We start from the raw sequence: 20,822 nt of genomic DNA, 5'->3' as shown, positions 1-20,822 counted from the left end.
GAATATTTTTTTTGTAAAAGATATAAATATAAACAATATGGAGTGGGTTTCAATATTTTATATTTCTTATAAAATAAATAATAATGAAAAAATAAAGAGGTGAAAGGCACTTAACACCAATGGTCTCGCCATTGCAAAGCTGTTACCAATGATGGGTTAAATAAAGACGAAACATTTATTGAATAGATTTGTAAGTTATTTGTTAGTTAACATTTTAATGTTGTACAAAGAAAATTTAATATATGAACATATTGTATTACATAAATTTCATTATTTTTAATATACTATCATGATCACAATTATTTTAAAGAAAAGAGAAATGGTGATGCATTATAAGAGAAAAATTATAACTGCAAGCTAAACAAATTATTGCAATTACAATATGAAACGTTCACTGAAATGTTCACCATGTATATTGTATAATATGAGGCAATATACATATTACAATAGTAAACTTAAGACAACAAAATAACTAAACAAAATAAAATGTTAAAACTTGAAGCAAGTTTATTTGTATAACTATAGTGTAAACTAAGTAATAGTAGTAGCAATAGTAGTAATTAAACTGTATTTAAGTAATGTTATTATTTTAAAATTTTAATCTATAATATTGACTATCAAATTAAAAAATAATGATTAACGATATTATGCATGATACGCCATGGTTTTGATGACAAGAACATTTAGATTAAAAAATCTACCACTTCATTGATACCCTTATCTCGTACCTCCCACTCTCAGACTTTACTGCATACGAATGCTTACAGCGCTACCGGTGTTTTTTTGGAGTATTAATGACATATTTTTGTATGTGGTTCTTCGTTTCTGTGATAAGGCAACTCTTGTAATAATAATATGATAGTGGGTTACTGATAAGACGCTGACGCTAGTGACGCTAATATTAAAATGGAGCACCAACCAGAACAAAGTTACGAAAATGTTTAATGCCACGTAGGTCGTCGGTGTTGAAGTCGGGCACTGTCGCCTTGAGAGCCGAGACTACAAGTTTAGCGTGACGCCATTTTTTTTTACAAATTTTAGGTTAATAATTGTTATGTATGTAATAGTACCTGTTATGTATTATGTTTAGTCTAACAAATCGTTCCATTCTTCATAGGTCAACCAACTACAGGTCACAGGATGAAGTTTGGAGGTACATTATTTAAGCGAACTCCAAATAAATAGATGGTCAAAAACACGTGGTAAGTGAAACAATTGTGTTATAGTATTTATAAATATTTAGTCAGGCACATAGTATTATTAGTAATAATCATGATATCAGTGCCATAAGAAATAACTCCGTAGCCAAAATGTATTCATCGTTGTATAACTACAGCAATTAATAGGTACTTTTCATATTTGAAACAGAGCGATGAGTTAATTGATCTTACAAATATGACGTGTTTTGTGTGTGTATACACGATAGTATTCGAAATAAATAATAGATCTGGTTTCTGAAGAAAAATTAGATTTTGGAATTTTTTAAAAGGTCAACATATCTCCAAAGCGTCTAGAAAAATTAAATTGTTTACACAAAACTAGTTTTTGACAAAATTAAAAATTATTTGTTGATGACCCTAATTTTTTTTAGGTTTATTCTAATTCTAATGAAGTCAATTAAAATTTTTTCTATGGGTTAATCAGCTAGGAAATAAAACTTAAAACATATAAAAGATGCATGGGCATAATTTTTTTATAGGCATAGAATTTCAAACTTTGTCGCTTCTCTACATGTGTAGCTAAAAATGTATATAATATTTATTTTTATGAACAGTTTTTTTTACATTAAAAAGTTTCGATGATAAATAAAATAAACTTAACTTAGTTACAACAAAGTTATTATTTCCAAACTACAATAGTCATATATAATATATAATACATAAAACGCCCTAGTATTTTGATTTACTAATACATATTACATATGTACACATATATACATATAGGGAGCTTGAAAATTTATGTTTGGGCCATTGTATCATATAAATATTCAAAATTGTGAAAAATATATAATACAAAAGTGTTTTATTTAGAAACTTCTATTATGATAGTATAATTGTTTACAATATTTTTGGAGGGTTTTGGGGGTCAACTTTACAAAATTAAAACTATACTTTTATTATAAACATAATGTAAATAAATTGTACTGCATGACCAAAATTAATTTATGCTATACAAGGTTCCTTGTAAGTTGTTGATAGTGGAATCAAAAAAGTTTAGCGCGAGTCAACAATAATTTTTTATGAACGTCTGAATTTCATATTTCGACACAATAAGTAAAAATCACTAAAATATGCAAATTATTTTGAGTTGGACATTCATGATAACTTTTATTTTTAAGACTTATACTTTTACAATAATAGTTGAAAAATATTAAAAATTCATAGGCACAATTTTTTAAGGAGCTTTTTGGTGTACAAATATATGCTGTTTAAATTTTAGAATTTATCAAATCGTTAATTATTTATTGTTATGTTTAAAATTGTATATTAATTAATAATAATGTTTTTAATTACTAGTCAAAGAAATTGAAATTAAAATCGTGAGTAGTATCTCATAAATTCATAACTAATAATTTTTTTCCCTTATATTTATAAGTTAAAAAAAAAAAAATAAGGGCATATTTAATCACATATATCAGGATTTTTAAGCATATATCATTATATCACATATATCGTTAGTTTTTAGCTTACATACTTCCTGTCCCTAATAATAAGTAATAACAGTATAAAATATCCAAAACTAACATGTCCCTGCTGAGAATATTTCTTCATATACAATGATATTATATCATTGATTCAAATTTAATACCTTCTATTACAGCGACCTTCTGGTAAGACACCTATTGTACAGCAGAGCGACAGCCACTTACTCGCTTTTTTCTTATCAATAATTGTTATTTGTACTAAGACCATATTAGTACAATAATATTTTTTATATCTCATGGCTTTATGCCTATCGAATCTACTAGAATACATCCATATACAAAATTATTTTACTAAGAAAAATGACAGAAGTATTTGTGTTATTTGTTTTAATAGTATTAGATGATTTTCATTTGTATATTTATGCATACAAATAAACAAAAAAATTCAAACATGATAAATCATTTTTTAATTAACTGTGAAGTTATTTCACTGTCAATTAAAATAGTTAAGTTAAAAAGTTTTAAAAAAATTAACTTTTTAACGAGTTATAGCCTGCCTTTGAATTTAAATTATTGTGTTGTAGATAAATTAAAAATATGATTTGTGGATACTTGAAACTTACAATTTGAAATATGTTATTAAATCTTAAACACATGACATTAAAGAATGCAATATTTTGGACAGTAATTAATTCAACCTATAGTATAACTAATAATACAATTAATAAGACTTAAATAGTAATAATATAATAAAATATACTTAGTAATATTATAAGCTGATCATCATCTTTGCTCAGAATTATTTTTGATTCCAATGATTCATCATTGAGGTCAAGATTAACATATTCATTAAGGTGACCCACTTAACACTTACTTTACTCTAGAGCTATTACCCACATTCTTAAGTATTTTAAGTTACTGAGCTATAGAGTTTCCATAAAAACAAAATACTAATATAATTTGATACACGTGAATCATCAAATTGACTAATTACTTATTAATGGACATTTTTAAATACTTAGTACTTAATACTATTTTTCCTCTACTTGATTTATATACACATATAAATGTAAACTTAATTTAGAAGCAAAAAATATTGTTTATGGGTCATTTTTAGTTTTAGTTTTTGGTTTAAAGGACTTTTAGAGTTGGCATTGCACGACCAATTGTTGCGACACTGAACATTATTCATTTACAAATGTAATTAACTACTAGAATATAAAAAAATTGTGTTAGGTCGTTATTTAATAAAAGAAAAAGTTTTATTTTATTCTATATTTTGTGTAAGTTAAGTTCAAAATAAATGTCTTCTTTAAAAAAATAAAACATCATTTTCTACGTACCTACTCAAATTCCTTATCATAACCAATTAGCCGTGCTATGAATGACCAACATCAAAATAATTTTACCTCATTATCTTTTGACATTGTTGATTATTTTATAGGTTTTATCATATTTATTATTTATAATATTATAGAGCTATTTCTTATAAATGGTTTGGTTTGTGGTAAACTTCAAATGCTACGGAAACATGAAGTCTCTGATTATAATAAGGGCATTTATGATTTATGATCTAAAAACCATAGAAATATGCATTTAGTCTCTTTTTTGAACTAGTATACCCTATAAAATAAAAAATATGCAAAAAGGTCTTATTTTCATTATTTTTTTTATGTTTATTATTTACATACAATTTTATCTTATATTTTTATAAGATTCATATTTTGTAGTTATTTCAAAATATTTTAATTTCAATCTGAAAAATGAATATTTTAACATATAGGTATAAAAATTAATTCAATATGTGATATTATTATACAATGATTAAAATAAATTACAATTTACAATTCATCGTTATATAAATATATCAAATGAAAATAGATAACACACACTTGGAGCACAACAAACACGACTAATTTATGATTCAAGAAAACCAATTCAATAACTAATTACTACTCAGATAAGATGAGAAAACGACTTTGTCATATTACATGGATAATAAATATAACTATAATTACGTTATATTCAAAATACTACATATTATGCATTATTCAAGATATTACATACTATGCATTTAAAAGCCGTATATATGCAATAAAAAATCGTTAAGTACAGAAATATGAAATACGTCATATCTAAAAATAACAAAATATGCAAAATAAAATGTCTACTACTGATCTATTAACAATAGTTCAAACTTGTAGTTTACCTAGCTGTTTTTTGGACTGTTTAGAAAAAACATGAAAATGCATATAAATCCGGGTCCTAATTATAATACTGTAATTCGAAGTACCCAATTAATAAAACACTGCATGTTTAGTCATAGCACCAGAATAAGACCTATAATAGTTAAATATTTATTTATTGGATTTACAAGATATTATTAAAAATACTTTAAATTGGATATTTCATTTAATTTTTAGTTTTCACCACAAATAATACATTGTATAATTTTCATACAATTAACAGACAAGTTGCCTCTACATATACTTCTAGTTTTGACATTCAATAATGAAAAATACACGGCAAATATCTATAAATTACATTATCATATTTATTATTGGAAAAACTTAAAATGGACAAAAAAGGTTTCATTTACAAACAGCAACATTTGTTCATAGTACTGATCCATCATTTAACCATCCTGAATTTGTATTTTGTATTGATCAATCAACTAAGACCTGGTTTCAAATTACCTTGTATCTATAATATTTCAAATATTCCTTACACTTCGTTAGTTTCTAACACATATATAATAATGAATATTATATTTTTCTGATTAACTGATAGTTCACAAAGTTTAGTTTAGTCTTAGAAACTGTTTGCTATTAATGATTTACTAATAAAACTAAGTTTGAATAAATTAAATGAATCTAATTAACCCTAGAGTACACACTTCACGGTTAAGAAAATCAGGCTTTTAGAATTGTGTTCATTGTTTCAAAGATACAAAATATTAATCTGATCCAACCTAGGCACCTTCTAATTAGGCGATGAACTAAAATTAGATAAAACTCCTAACTGTATACAATTTGATGCCTGTACTATAGAAAGGTTCAAAGTTCATTACCTATTAATATACAGCCTTAGAAGCCGCATGCATAATATGCTATGACATTTATACACATTTTAATTTTTTATGACAACTCAATTATGAGTTATTTTGAAACTATTTTCTATGAATAAAATGCGAATGAATATTTTATTTTCAGTGTGATTGGCAACATTGATGTATTGAGTAGGTATCAATAAAAGTATATGAAAATTTTTATTTCTTTAAGAGAAATAAAATAACAATTTTTTCAATTTATCAAGTAATTTGTAATTTATTTATTTGCAATTTCTGTACATGGCCAAAAACACCATGTGCGTTGAATCTCATGAATATTTTTATTGTGTGTAATCTAGAGTTAATAATGGAGTAAATTGTACTGATGCATATTTTTATTCTTTTTAACACATAAGTATATGCATATTTTTTTAGAGCTAAAGCATCCAGTCATAATATTACATTAAGGTGTACTTTCTTCCTCATTATCTAGTACTATCAAGAAAATTTAAATATTTTGCGTTCAGTGTGCACAATTAGCTACTCACACCACTAATAATTATAAAAAGAAAAGAAATGCTGAAGCTTACTTAAAAAAACTAAAAATTATACCTATCTCATTAGATAAAAAATAAAAAGATTTTTGCACTTTGAGTGAGGCTATTGATGTTTCGAAAGATTTTTTTGGAAAAAATTATAACAAGTGAGATTGTATGAAAGCTATTAAAGATAGATTTGTCGTGACTGTTACATTCAACCTGAAGAAGAATCTGATTCAATTTTCCAGTATTTCTGCTTTTTACATCCAAACAAGGCCGAATTTTAATGAGCTCAGACCAAAGAAGATTTTGGGGTCCCTGGGTTGTTCATAATAAAAATTACAAACTTACCATATGTAAAATATATTTCTAGTTTTAAATCTAGATAAATACTAATGTTACATGATTTTTATAAATTCATACAGTTACGTTTATACATATAGTCATTTATAGGTGATATAAATGTAGTTATACAAATGTTTTTATAAAATACCTTAGGCTAAAAAATAAAAATATGTAGCATCAAAATTTACAAATTGGGCACCTACATTCCTTGATTTTTTCCTCTGCAATGTCATCAATAATATCAAGCCTGGGCAAGTTTGTCATAATTTTTAATTGAATCAAGTTAAATAGATAAAAAATGCTTAAAAGTTAAAAGTTCATAATAATGTTTATTTTTATACAGTGCTATAATGCAATATTATTCATTATTAATATTATTACCATTAAAATATGGCATATGTACTACATTATTTTCACTGAACAATTCTAGTTGACGAAACGATCATTTAATCTAATTACCTATTTTAGTAAATGTTCATCCAATATGCATTATCAATAATAATGTTATTATAATCATTATTAAATTATTTATAAATTAACTTAACTTTGATTAGATTGAAAGTAACTCGTAATTTAATAAATTTATATCAATAAAAATCAATTAAGTTAAAAATTAAGTTTTAAAAAGTTCAATGTTTTGAACTTGTTTATGACCAGGCTTGAATAACATCATAAAATCCCCAACTGTCCAATAAATTACTGCCAATGTTCTTAACTGATAAAGGATTTAAACAATCTTTATGCTTGTAGTTCTTAGCCTGTTTTTTTATTATTATAATTATGAGCCTTGAAAATGTGTGTTAACTTAACAAACGTATGTTTTTGTAAGTTGTAACTAGGCCAGAACAGTGATTTATAATAAATATTTATTTATTTATTTAATACACAATACTTATTTATAGTTAATAAGCAGTATTTAATTATTTAATTAGAAATTAAGAATTTTTAATGTATAAAACATTTTAATAAAAAACCATTGTTTTGATTGTTCTTTTTCTGGTACAATGTTTTTTTAAGGTATATGCATAAAACATGTTTAAAAAGTATAATTATAACTTATCTTTAAACAGAACAATCTTACTTTTAGGTATATGAGACAGAGTGTAGTATATAACATTTAAGGTCATACAACATCTGCAGAAAGCATTATTTTAGGTAAAACAATAGATAAAATTGTTTTTGAAGCATTAATTATTTTAGAATACTGAGCTGCTTACCTTAAAACTTGCACCTAAATTCTCTCCACAACCATCTATGAAGTAATTAATACTGTCAAATTAAAGTATACAATAATTTGTATGTTGAATGCAAGACAAAATGCATGTCTGACACTAGTACTTCAACATCGTCCACAATTGTTAATGTTGCAATGGAAACTGCTCTACACACATTGACACATTGACCGAGCACTAACAGATTTCTGATAACACAACCCTAGAACAGAGACAATTATTGAAAACATGTGCAACAAAATACTATTTAAATAATAAATCATTTTTTCTGAAAGTGCCACAAAGGTCTACTCGGACAACAAACATTTTACTGACGACGCATCGCACGTACGATGCTCTTATGAACCCGTGTTATGAGCGGTCTCGCAAATCGATCGGAACGAAAACTACCTATTTCATTTGAAAATGGGGAAGCCGAAACGTATTTTATCCGTTAAGTAATACGACTTGTGTAAAAACGTTTTGGAAGATGTTTTCCGTCGTTTTTCTTTCGGCGTACCTAATCTAACCCTATATATTGTTTGGACTCAATATCGATATTAAAAACATCGTAGGTACCTACAATCGCGATTAAATATTTCGGAATTGTATGACGTGCGACCGACGTCGATTCGATTGATTTCCATCGTCGTCTCAGCCGGATTTTCGAAAAAAGTCTTATTGCACGACACGGTGTCGGCCCACGATGCCTCGAACGCGACTCAAGACGTCCATATTGCGGCATGGACTCAATGTCCGTAATATAGAAAAGTCGTACGATCACGTCACGCCGTTACCGGTGTGTCTCGAACCGTTGGCTCTGCTTACGTACCGAAATAATGAGGATCCTTAAACAGCTTTTTTTCAAAGAAAGTAACAAAAAAAAAAAAAATCGTAATTCGCTCATAGACGACAAGAACGCTTCGAAGTCGTGAAATGAAAATGGCGGCTGTAAACAACTATAACCGCGTCCGAGCCCGGCGGTCAGACAAGGAGATCACAAGTGATAGATAAGCGACGAAACGTTTGTTGTGTTGACGAACGATGCGCACCGCCGTATCGGAGTCCACGGAGGTAAATATTTAACCACAGGTGGAAGTACAACTGTAAAATAAATTAGTAACTGTACTGTCCGTCGCCGTCGACCATGTAGTGTTCCGCCGGTGGAAGGTTAGATTTTTATTATAATTACGAGTTGAAATGTGCGTTCACTTTACATAATATAATAATAAAATATATTGTGAGTTCTGCAAAGTAATAGGTAACTAGACCGGAACTTAGTATAACATGATGTACATAAGTACATATTTTTTTTCCTAATATACATATATTTCTAAATGTCACATAATAGGCGATTTTTACTAAACGCATTTTTTTTACTACTCTAATAAAAAATTATGTACCGAAGAAAAATGTATTGGTACATACCTACATTTATGAATTTTCTAAATTAATATAGCATTTTTATTGCATAAAACATTTTAATAAAAAAGACACTGTTTTATTAGTTTTTTTAAGTACTCAGTTTTTTAATAGGTCTGTTCTTAAAACGAATTCCAGCTGAATAGTCCATTATTAAAAAAGTTGGACAAAAATTCCAAATTAATTTTTAATTGTCAGACAAAATATTCCATTAAATCGTAACTTATATTTACATAATTGATTAAATATAGGTAATATAGTAATTACCATATATTAATATAATTAAAATTAATTTGAAAATTGTAATTCATTTGGTTATTTTAATTTAGTATGGTTGTGGATCATTAGGTTAATAAATACATAGGAACTGCAAGTAATAAAAAATAATGAGTTGACAATGGAAGAATTTTGAAGTTGCATGTTATTTGATTGTGTATAAGAAAAGGTTAATTATATAAAATTATTATTAAAATTATAGTGATCGATGTTAGTGAACTGTAGGTACATATAAGGAATATTGTTTAATCAAATTCAAATTAAATATATTAATGTAGGAAACACGAAATAAAAATTATAATAATAATTACATTTTTTAAATAAACATTAATTAAACATGAAATGTCTATGTACCATATTATATGATAATATAATTATAAATGAAAACTCAATAAAATATTTTCTATTTTCGTATATTATGCACTATCTTACTATTAGCTTATATGAGACAGCTGAGCATATTATATCATTTGGGGGCACCACAAGACCCGAGGAAAGCATTATTTTAAGTGAATCAATAAATAAATATATTTAAGAATACTAAGCCGCTTACCCATCAATTTGAACTTAAATTCCTTCCACAACAAGTGGTTCTAGCTTTCACACTACAACATGCGATGACTAAAAGGTTGAATACAAAACAAAATTAATGTCTGACACGTCGGTACTTCAACGCTGTACACAATTGTTATTGTTGCGATGGAAACCGATCGACACACGTTGACCAAGCTCAATAGATTTCTGACAACACAGACCTAGAACAGAGAGAAAATTATTGAAAACATGTGCAATTTAATTATGAAAAATATTGTTCAAAAAATAAATCATTTTTTCTGCCGATGCCACAAAGCCTTTTTTCGACATCTCGTCGCTCGTAAAAAACCCTATTTATGAATTAAGATGTGAGCGGTCTCGAAAACCATTAGGTACAAAAGAAATGTTATTCGAAAACGAGCAGGCCGAAACGTAATTTACTCGTTAAGTAATCTGACTTTCTTGTAAAACGTATCCGCCAACACAACTTTCGAATAAAATACGTTTCCGAAGATGTTTCCCATCGTTTTAATTTTGGCGTACCTAACCAACTCTACATATTATAGTTCGGACAAAACCTACAACGTTCCCTTTAAAAATGTCGGAATGTTATGACGCGTCGACGTCGATTTCGATAATTTTGACTCAATCAGTTTCGAAAAAAAGTCATAGCTCTGCGCGACCCGTCTTCAACGACTCGGGCGGCCATATTTATTGCATGGACTTAATATCATTAAAAAAAACTAGCGATCGCGATTAAATACAGGTTCCCTCGAAAAATTTCGGAATTTTAAGACGCGCCGACGTCGATTCGATTAATTTTGCCTCAACCCGTTTCAAAAAAAAAGTAGCCCTGCGCGACACGGTCTCAAACCACGGTATCTCAAACGACTCGGGCGACCATATTGCATGGAGTGATATCATTAAAAAAAACTAGCGATCGCGATTAAATACAGGTTCCCTCGAAAAATTTCGGAATTTTAAGACACGCCAACGTCGATTCCGATAATTTTGCCTCAACTAGTTTCGAAAAAAAGTATAGCCCTGCTCGACACGGTCTCAAACCACGGTATCTCAAACGACTCGGGCGACCATATTGCATGGAGTTTAATATCATTAAAAAAACTAGCGATCGCGATTAAATACAGGTTCCCTCGAAAAATTTCGGAATTTTAAGATACGCCAACGTCGATTCCGATAATTTTGCCTCAACTAGTTTCGAAAAAAAGTATAGCCCTGCTCGACACGGTCTCAAACCACGGTATCTCAAACGACTCGGGCGGCCATATTGCATGGAGTTTAATATCATTAAAAAAAAACTAACGATCGCTATTAAATACAAGGACCTGATAGCAAATTTCGGAATATTTGAGGCGCCGACGTCGTTTCAGTTTATTTCGTCTCAACGCGCTTTTCGAAAAATCAGTCGTAGCGCTCGACGCAGCCACAGGTAGCTCAGGCGGCTCAAACAACTAGGCTCTGACGTCCATGTCGCGTTGACTTAAAATCAATCAAAATAAAAAACGTCGTACGATCGACGTTTCTCATGTCTCGAACCGTTAAATATTGCTACGTACCGAAATGATGGCGATCCTTAAACTGCTTTTGTCGAGGTGAAAATCATAAAAAAAATTACACTTCGCTCACGGACGCCGAGATCAGTTCGAAGTCACGAAGCGCAAATGGCGACTGTAAACAAATCGAATCATCTACCACTGTGACGTTACGGCGCTATTGTTGTTAGCCTTATCGGAAATTCGTGATAACTTCCAATGAGAATTGTCCGACGAAACGGCCGTGTCATATTTTTTGGTGTAGAACGTAACGTATCGGTGTTTATGGAGGTAGATATTTGATCTGCCAGTGGCGGGACAATTTTGTGATAACAATACCATCCCCTGCACCGGTCGTCTGTGTGCAGAATTTGTTGGTTATCCGCCAAATCAAATAAAAATAATAAAAAGTATTTATTGTTAATACGTAATCATAAAGTAATTATTTATTTAGCACCTAAATATTATGAGAGAATAATATTATTTACAATCATACAGCATCACCGTATTCCCAAAGGCGTTTACCCGCCATCACAATCCTGACAAGCAGTTGTGGTTATTATTAATTTACTAGCGATTAATTTATGTTTGGAATTTTATGGCACTTAATATTGCATTAATATTTAAGGTATTACTTTAATAATGGGTATCGTTGCAAATGTGCTACAAACACATGAAAATAAAAATATGAAAGAAAAAAAATGAGATTTTTGTAACTGTCTGAGGTATGCACCTAATTGTTAGCAATATGTCGCTTAATTTAATTAATGATCGTTAGAAATTACTTAAATTTTGAATTTATCTTCAATAATTACAGCTTTGAGTAAATGACAAAAAAACCCAATCAAAATCAGAAAATGACAATAGTTTAAAATGTGTATAATACGAAAATAAAATAAGATTAATCCAGTACTTTTTCATTGTATTATGTTTGAAATATTATGTCCGTGTACTTACTACGAAAAAAAGTTGTACATCGTTTATTATATATATTATTTTTATGTTTAAAAAAAACATTAAAAATAAAAGTTCTATAGGCTATAGGCATACCACGAATAAACTAACACTTGCTGGTAGGTACATACCAAAATACCCGATGAATAATAATATAGTTAGAACATTGTAAAATTAGTGATTATTTAATAATATTTAATCGGTTAACAGCTAGTTTCAATACTTGAAAATTTAATAGGAGGCTGTTTATAAGTTTTCCTACCATTTTTTTAACAAAAATACAATTTTGCGGAAAGTCAAATTAATTTTTCAAGAGCGTTTGATGTTCAAATTTTTACGACGATGGATGTTCTCTCAGGAAATTAACAATTTTTCATCGAACGATTTTCTTATTTTGCTGTAATTCGAAAACGAATAACTGTAGACTTGCATTTTTTTTCGTACATTGCATAAAATATTGTACTCATTCAAAATAGTTCAAATATGAAGAGAGTACTACCGGGACTTTGGTATGAAACTTATTTATTTTACCGGACACCCTTTTTTCTCAATTTGAAAACGATGGTGAAGTCAGAATATGGTGGTCAAGCTTCGTTTTAAAGTTACCTACAGCTAATTTACATTTATAGTATTCTAGTATTTCTGGCTCGGTAAATTAAAATCGAAATATCATCCCTCGACTTGTTATGTAAAACCACCTTGCGTGGGTCTCAGATTTAGAATAGGTAGCTATAACTTCAAAACTAGGTATGTCAAATTCTGACTTCACAATCGTCTTCTTCATGCTCAACTACATGTGTTCTAATAAAATCAAAAAGTTGGTGTCTGATATAACAAAATCATACCTTTGGTGGGAGGTCATCTTGTATGTAAAATTTTTTAATTTTTATTTAATAGGTGTTTGGTGTGAAGTATAAATATTTACCGGACTCTTTTATTTCATCGGACGTTTCTTCGCGGGAATTTTAGGTAAAATAGATACTTGTAATTGTCATATAGGTACCTACTTGAAAACGTTTTCAGAATTAAATACTTAGGCATTATATTTATTCTTAAATTGAAAGAGCCCATATTATACTATTATATTAATTGTAGGCACTCTTATTATCTAGACTATAGTGTCTAGTCTATAGACAACTACTTTAAAAATTAAAAATATTTAAAAAAATGTTCATTCTCTATAATACTAAGAAAATATTAACATTACACTAGCTCAATATATTTTTATAGCTATGTAATATGTATTTGAGGATCAGCTATCAAATCACAACTTTACCCACTAAATATCTAGCTCTGAATAACTTGTTAAGAATAATTTTTGATAAACTTATAGGCCTACGCTTTACTCAATTTAATCCCTTTACTCTGAACTGTCTGTAGATAATTTAAATTACATTTTTATAAAAAATATTCTACTCTACATATAGTGGACATAAAATTTAATCATAAATAAAAAATACTAGGAGGTAAGGAAAAATCGTATATTAAATCTGTTACGTTGTTCTGCTTATTTTGACAAATGTAACTCAATAAATGGAGGTATACAGATGTATAAATCATATAATAATTACAAGAAGCAAGTCAACGCCTTAGCTTCATATTATAATCAAATATTCAAGTACTGTTGTTATTATTACTTATTATATAATAATTATTTTTATGTTATATGTCATCCTAATTAACGTGTTTGTATGAACTTTCTGATTTCAGCACAAGATCGATCTGCTTTTGAAATCAGAACCATTGTCGTGATGAATGTATAACTGTTATTGTATATTTTTTAATTTGTAATCATATTATATTATTTTGGTGTCAATAAAAATTATTAACAGTTAACCTATTGTTTTTATTATTTATTTCGGCACCGCGGAGCTACGTCGTCCGACTGCTGTCCGCTGTGCACGCTGCCCTGTCTCGCGAGCCTTGTATCGTATTTCGAATAGAAAAACCATACGCCGCGGACAGTTTCGACACCTAACCTAACCGATCGCGGTACAAAGGCTCAACATTCGCTGACCACGATCTGCCGACAAAATTCCCGAGTTGGACCGAGGTGCGCTCATGGACCATGGTCGTGACTCTGAACCGTGCAAATCGACTTTGGTCGGAGACTCGCCGCAACGCGCCGGCGGGAAAATTGTTTCGTCTCACCGCGTCGTCGCGGTGGAGGTAAATCGTGTCCGGCCGCTTTCTATCTCCGACGCCACCGCGCTGCAGTCTGCCCACCGTCGAAAAGATTCCAAAGAAGTTACGTTTTAACTGTTTATGCTGACAAAACACCTACTGCGCAGTAATAAAAAAATTATATATTTGCCTTCAGGAGCTGTAACGCATTGCCCGGTGTGGGGTGGGTGGGGGTAAGTGTAGGTCACAATGGTCACATAGATATAGCGTTTTTTCTTCTCGAAAATCTTTTGACGCTTGTCCGGTTTCATTGGCAAATTATTAGCAATTGACATTCGTTGAAAATTTAACAGGACGCAGTCCAAACACAAAACCCCAAAGAATTCTACCCGGAAAATGGCAATGGGGACGAGACAAACAGATATAGGCTGAATGAAGTTACAGGCATTGGATTAAGTCCAAAAGTGTTTTTGTTATACTTTAGGACATTGGAATACACCTATGTAGAAGTGGCAAAATATACAGAATACATATAATATATTATAGGGTACCTTAATGCAACTATATTCAATATTATCATTTTTTAATAATAATTATAACCTACAGGCAGTGTTCGGAACGTCCAAGTTTTTTGAAAAAATTGAATGCGTTCGCTGGGTCTTATTAAACGGTAAATTAATTTAGCAATTCATATTCATTAAAATATAAACGTCGTTCACACTCACATTCAATTTGAAATAAAACGAGTAATGTCCGAGTATTGTTCACTAGATATAAACGTGAACGTGCTTTCATGAACGACGATTCCATCCAAACACTGCCAACAGGCTGGTTTTAGAATAGCTGTATTGAACATTTTAAAATAAAGTGCCTTTTATGGTTAAATAGTATTAATATTATATAATATTAAATTATACTTTATAATGTTTTGAATGATTTATTTTATTAGACGATAGTTTTAATTTTATTATTACAAATTTAGATTAATATGTAATTGACCAGAGATCCTGGTTGGACATGATACTTATAGCATACAATTAATAAATAATTAGAAATTAATTAAATAAAGGATGTATACATTTAATTTTTGAGAGACTTTTTGAATTACATTTATATTATTAGGTAGGTTAATTAAAAATTTGATTAGTTCAATAAAGTAAAAACAACAAATAACAATTTGGCCAGTGAAATAAAGTTAAAAAAAAATTGTTAGTCCACTGATGTTATTGAAAAAAAAACCAACTTATTTAGAAAATTAATTTAAATATAAAATATCTTATTTATTTAATGCTTGGATGTTGTTGCATTTCCAATTTTTCTGCTACTGTTGAAGTTTAATGATTGGAAATTTTAAATGGGTTTCGTGTAAGCATGAATTACAATCTGCAATTGTACAGAATTTTTTTCATTTTTTATGAATATACTCAATTTTAAAACAATATTTACTATTTTTCAACATTAATTTAATTTTTACTTATTGGCTGTAAATTGAAGAAGTTTTTTAAACAAATACTTTTAGTCCAATTGAATGATTATTAAGGTGTTTTTTTCCTTGTTATAATAAAGTGTAAAATATTTTGTTTTTGTATAATTTATATAATATTTAAGGAAAAGAAAAATGAAAATAAATATGAAATTATTTTTATTAAAAGTTTATTTAAAGTATACTGTAAACTACAGTAAAAAAAAAATAAATAAAAAACTAATAAGAATAAATTTAAACCATTTATAACAAAATGTTATTTTATACTATAATACAGCAATCGATTTTAATAGTTTTTTATTTCTACAACAACTATACCCTACTAACTATGATTAACCTTATTGATTTTATTTTATTATTTTATTTTTATTAAATATATTTTGTTTGGATTTATTATTGTTGATATTGTATTGATACAAAACAAAATTCATAATTTCTTCAATTGTCTTTTAAAATTAAAGGAATTGATATTATACCTAGTATTGTTCAAAATATAAAAAGTAAGTAATGCCTAATATTATAAAATTAATGGTACAGGTAACTAATAGCTTAAATAATTATGCACAGGCACGTAGCCAGAAAATGTCTGCTAGGGGGGCCAATAATATTTGGTCCTTTTATTATTTTCCATAATTTTTCTTTAGGAAATTCTTGAAGGGGGTATGCAATACAAAAAATCTTATTAATTTAAATAATTTACCTTTAGTTGGTAATAGGTTAAATATTTTTTTTCACAAGTTAAACCTATTACTTATACTTATTTAAGAATTACAACAATAGAAAGTACCTGATAACGAAAAATATAAATAAATATAGAATTACTTACATCACCACTTCATGCTATAAAAAATAAATATACATAAATATTTAAAATAATAAGCTGCATCAATTGCTCTACTTCTATTAACAAAAATTAATTCATATTTGAATACTTATCAAAAATAATAGGGATAAATGATCATTAATTTTTAAATTAATATAATTTTTAAAGAAACTCAAATTTATTAAAAAAAAAACATACTAGTAGAAAATATTAATAATACACTTTATACTTACATAAATATTGAACAGTTCAATATAAAATAATTTTTCTGTTTTTGTGATTTTCTGAAAACAATTGTACAAAAATATCTAGATCTAAGCTTTTAGAAATTTATTTTTCTATGCTTATTGAAGCCAAATTATTCAAACGATCATTTGTCATGCGATTCCTCATATAGGTTTTCAGTCATCTCAGACATGAAAAAGTCCTTTCAAGCGTTGCACTGGAAACTGGAATAGATATTATAATAACGGCTAGTTTACAAGTTTCATTGAATGCAATCTTGTACTTTTCAAGTAGTTCAATTATATTCATCAGGTTGTTTACTTTAACATTATAATGAATTTGATAACTTTTAATAGTTGTCGGTTTTCATTCAGGTATCAATACAAATAATCAAATAATTGCAAAATATATTCCATTAGGTACTTCTTAGTTTTTAATTTGTCATTGTTTATACCTAATCATTAATTAATATCTGATATCAGTGCTATCAACTATCAAGCATGAAGCATATTATGTCAGTTGGTCTTTGTTTAATAAAATGGTATTTAATGGTATAAGATAACGAGTGAATAGCTGACAGTCTACAGATAGCAGTCGGGTCTCGGGTAAGCACTGACTGTTAATAGGCTTATAACTGCGGCTAGTCTATTATTGTTTATAAAACAGGTATCAAGACTCTATTATATTATATTTTTTCAGAGAGTTATCCACGGTTCCGCGAATATAAAAATTAAATTATTATAATAATAATTGTATTACCTAGTAGTAATCACAATAGGTAGATTTTTCTCAATGTGCATAATCACATTTTTGATAATTGGTAAAAATGATTATATTTCGAATTTGGGGGGGACGGCCCTGAGCCAGAGTATATTTAGTGTGGGCCCGGCCCACCTAGGCCCCCCTAGCTAGGTGCCTGGTTATGCAGTTTAGTTTAAGTACGAACAGACAAAAATTAGAAATATGTACTATGGCTCTGTAAGTTATATATTCTACAATATGCTTACCATCAAATATTATATTTACTATTCAGAAATAACATATTTAAATAATTAAGTTGTGAAGATGCACAGTAAGTATCATAAAGTATTGTTTATTTCAATAATATATAACCCTATATACTATATACTGAGCGTAACAGGGAGATCTGACAAATTAAATAACTTTTGTTGTTATCATTACTATATTATATATTATATAATTATTTATATAATATTGTTAATTAAAATAACATTCTTTACATTATATTTTATACATTAGTCTAGGGCAGAGGACTTGTAGCTCTAAAAAAGCTCTAAATATGCAAGCACTTAAGCACTAAAAGTTACCTAGCTTATTAAGAGGTATGTTGGCTGATAGCATTGCAGAACATAAGTCTTTATTGAAAGATGATTTTTTAGAATTACTCACCAATTGTTGTACTTTTCCCAATTCAAGTGCATTTTGGTTTTTTTCTTTACGTTTGACGAAATTTTTGTGTTTATCTGTATTAATGTGTTGCGTAACATTAAACCGTTTTTCACTCCCTACTTTAACGTCACAATAGTTACAGTACAGGACTTTACCGTCGGTCGAAGACATACGGGCACCAAACTCAGACACAAAACAATTTAACCGGCTACTTAAATGCTGTTTAACTTTCGACATTTTATTACAAATTTGAAATTATTAAATTTAAATTTTCAAATAAATTTATAATATTATACGGCTAATAAGTAGACACGATAATACGATAACACGATTCCGCTGAACTGACTGAGACTAAATACTAAAATATTGATTCTTGTCGTGGCTAGAAACGTTTTATAAATAAATCCGAATCGAATAAAAGCCCGCATGGTGTACACACGTATCTGGGGTGGTGATGTCGTAGGTATAGTGTACGTTAAAATCGTTATCGCTTCTAAAAAAAATGTGTGCCCGAGCAGTCAAAAAATCATATTAAACGACAAAAATTAAAAATAAATAAATTTTTATCCAAACACTTTGACTGTATTGTTTGAAATAAAAATGTCACTGTGGAAAAAATCGATTCAAGTAAAATATGTCTCAAAAAATATAAAATAGCGTATTAAAGTGTAAAATATGCCCTACAAACCAAAACAACGTTAAATATGAATTTATATGCACAATAAAATTTAAAAACTAGCTTTGTAGAAGCATGAAACGTATTTGTTTCACACTCTGCTATTTTTGTGACTGTGCAAAAAAAATATGCAAATGCTACAAGTCCTCTGGCCTAAGTCATTACCTATCTTATTTTATTTGTTAATTAATGTTGATCCAGTCATAAAAAAAATTTAAAATTAAAAGTATTAACCTTTTTAAAAATATTTTAAGAACATTTTTGAATAAGTACTTGTTAAAATCTAAATATATTTTTTTTAAACTTTAACTTTTCAAATGAATGAAACTTACTACAAAAAGTGTGGCAATTTAAAAAAAATCTTGAAAAATAAACTACATAATTTAAGTAAATGTTTTTAAAACTTTTTCACAAATTCAGATTTATAAATTGGATATTTTAATTTAATTTAAAATTAAAATTTTTAATATTAAAAATAAAATAAAAAATGTTACATTATACATGTAGCTCCAGTCAATAAATAAAATAAAATATAAAATATCTATATATATACACATTAAAATCTAGATTTATTTTCGCAAGTTATAAACAGTCACAATATTTATGTGTTCAAAATAAATAAATCGTAAATTATATATGACAGTGACACGGTTAAAGTATCAAAAATATACAAAAATGTGAGAAACACAACAGGTCAATGTATCTTATCATGTTTCATAAGTGTTCAATGTCAATTGAAATAGTTTTGAATAGCAGCTCAATTATACAATTTTTAAACATTAATATTACATGAATAATTGTTTTAAATTTTAAATTCTATACATAATAAATTACTTTTCAGTATAATAAATATTAAGTCATAAATTCGGTTTAGCTGTCAAGGTGATTTCTTCAGTATTTAACAATTATATTAAAATAAGTTTAAAATAATTATACAAGAAAATATATTTAAACTTACTGATATAATAAAAAAAAATATATAATTTTTAAAATTTATCTACATGCTCTCTACATAGTGTTCCAGGAAAACCTGACTAAATAACTTTTGTTCTAATCAATATTTTTAAACTTTTTATTCATGTATAAATTATTGTCTCTTGCTTTACACTTTTAGTATACCATATTATATTTTATATTTTATCTTATTGTTTTTGTAAGGTAATGTTGAACCAGTCATATAAAACAATTAAAATGTAAAAAGTAAAAATGTATTTTTGGCACTTTATAAACAGTTACAATTTATGCGTTAAAAATGTATAAATACTAAATTATTTAGGACTGTTCATTTTTAATTTTTTTAATTTATACAAAAATGTGAGAAACAAAACAAATAAGTGGATTTTATTATATTTCATAGATATTGAATGTCAGTTAAAATAGTTTTGAATTGCAATACCTTTATCCAATTTTTTTATTTTATTAATATAACATAAATAATTGTTTTTAATTGTAATTTGCTTAAAATAAAATACTTTCCAGTGTTACAATTTTTATAAATTCGGTTAAGTTGTCAAAATGATCTTTTTAACTATGTCAATTAATAAGACTATGTAA

The 20,822-nt window shown here is 28.0% G+C and overlaps 1 protein-coding gene and 1 long non-coding RNA gene across 8 annotated transcripts; one reads left to right on the top strand and one right to left on the bottom strand.

The window, feature by feature from the left end:
- Positions 1–33: 33 nt before the first annotated feature.
- Positions 34–15,765, top strand: LOC111036925. 3 transcript variants are annotated; one of them, XR_002604828.1, is made up of 5 exons: positions 34–1,056; positions 1,118–1,202; positions 14,238–15,198; positions 15,258–15,321; positions 15,423–15,765. It is a non-coding gene; the product is annotated as an uncharacterized LOC111036925 (long non-coding RNA). The 3 variants fall into 3 exon arrangements; XR_002604826.1 differs by having other exon boundaries at positions 15,258–15,765; XR_002604827.1 differs by having other exon boundaries at positions 14,238–15,321.
- LOC111036924 lies at positions 6,580–19,417 on the bottom strand. Of its 5 annotated transcripts, none has more exons than XR_002604823.1 (3): positions 11,598–13,418; positions 10,040–10,241; positions 6,580–8,011 (listed from the first exon to the last, which is right to left on the bottom strand). XR_002604823.1 is itself a non-coding variant. In XM_022319217.1 (3 exons), the coding sequence occupies exons 1-2, from the start codon at positions 18,827–18,829 to the stop codon at positions 10,092–10,094; spliced, it is 387 nt and encodes a 128-aa protein (XP_022174909.1). In that variant the 5' UTR covers positions 18,830–19,417; the 3' UTR covers positions 6,580–8,011; positions 10,040–10,091. The 5 variants fall into 5 exon arrangements, 1 of the variants encoding a protein (XP_022174909.1); XM_022319217.1 differs by lacking the exon at positions 11,598–13,418 and adding an exon at positions 18,593–19,417; XR_002604825.1 differs by lacking the exons at positions 10,040–10,241; positions 11,598–13,418 and adding an exon at positions 8,368–9,422.
- Positions 19,418–20,822: the final 1,405 nt, after the last annotated feature.

This window comes from Myzus persicae, unplaced genomic scaffold, assembly GCF_001856785.1.
Source record: "Myzus persicae strain clone G006 unplaced genomic scaffold, MPER_G0061.0, whole genome shotgun sequence".
In the NCBI taxonomy this organism is placed as follows: Eukaryota; Metazoa; Arthropoda; class Insecta; order Hemiptera; family Aphididae; genus Myzus; species Myzus persicae.
This window is presented reverse-complemented; position numbering and strand designations above follow the sequence as displayed.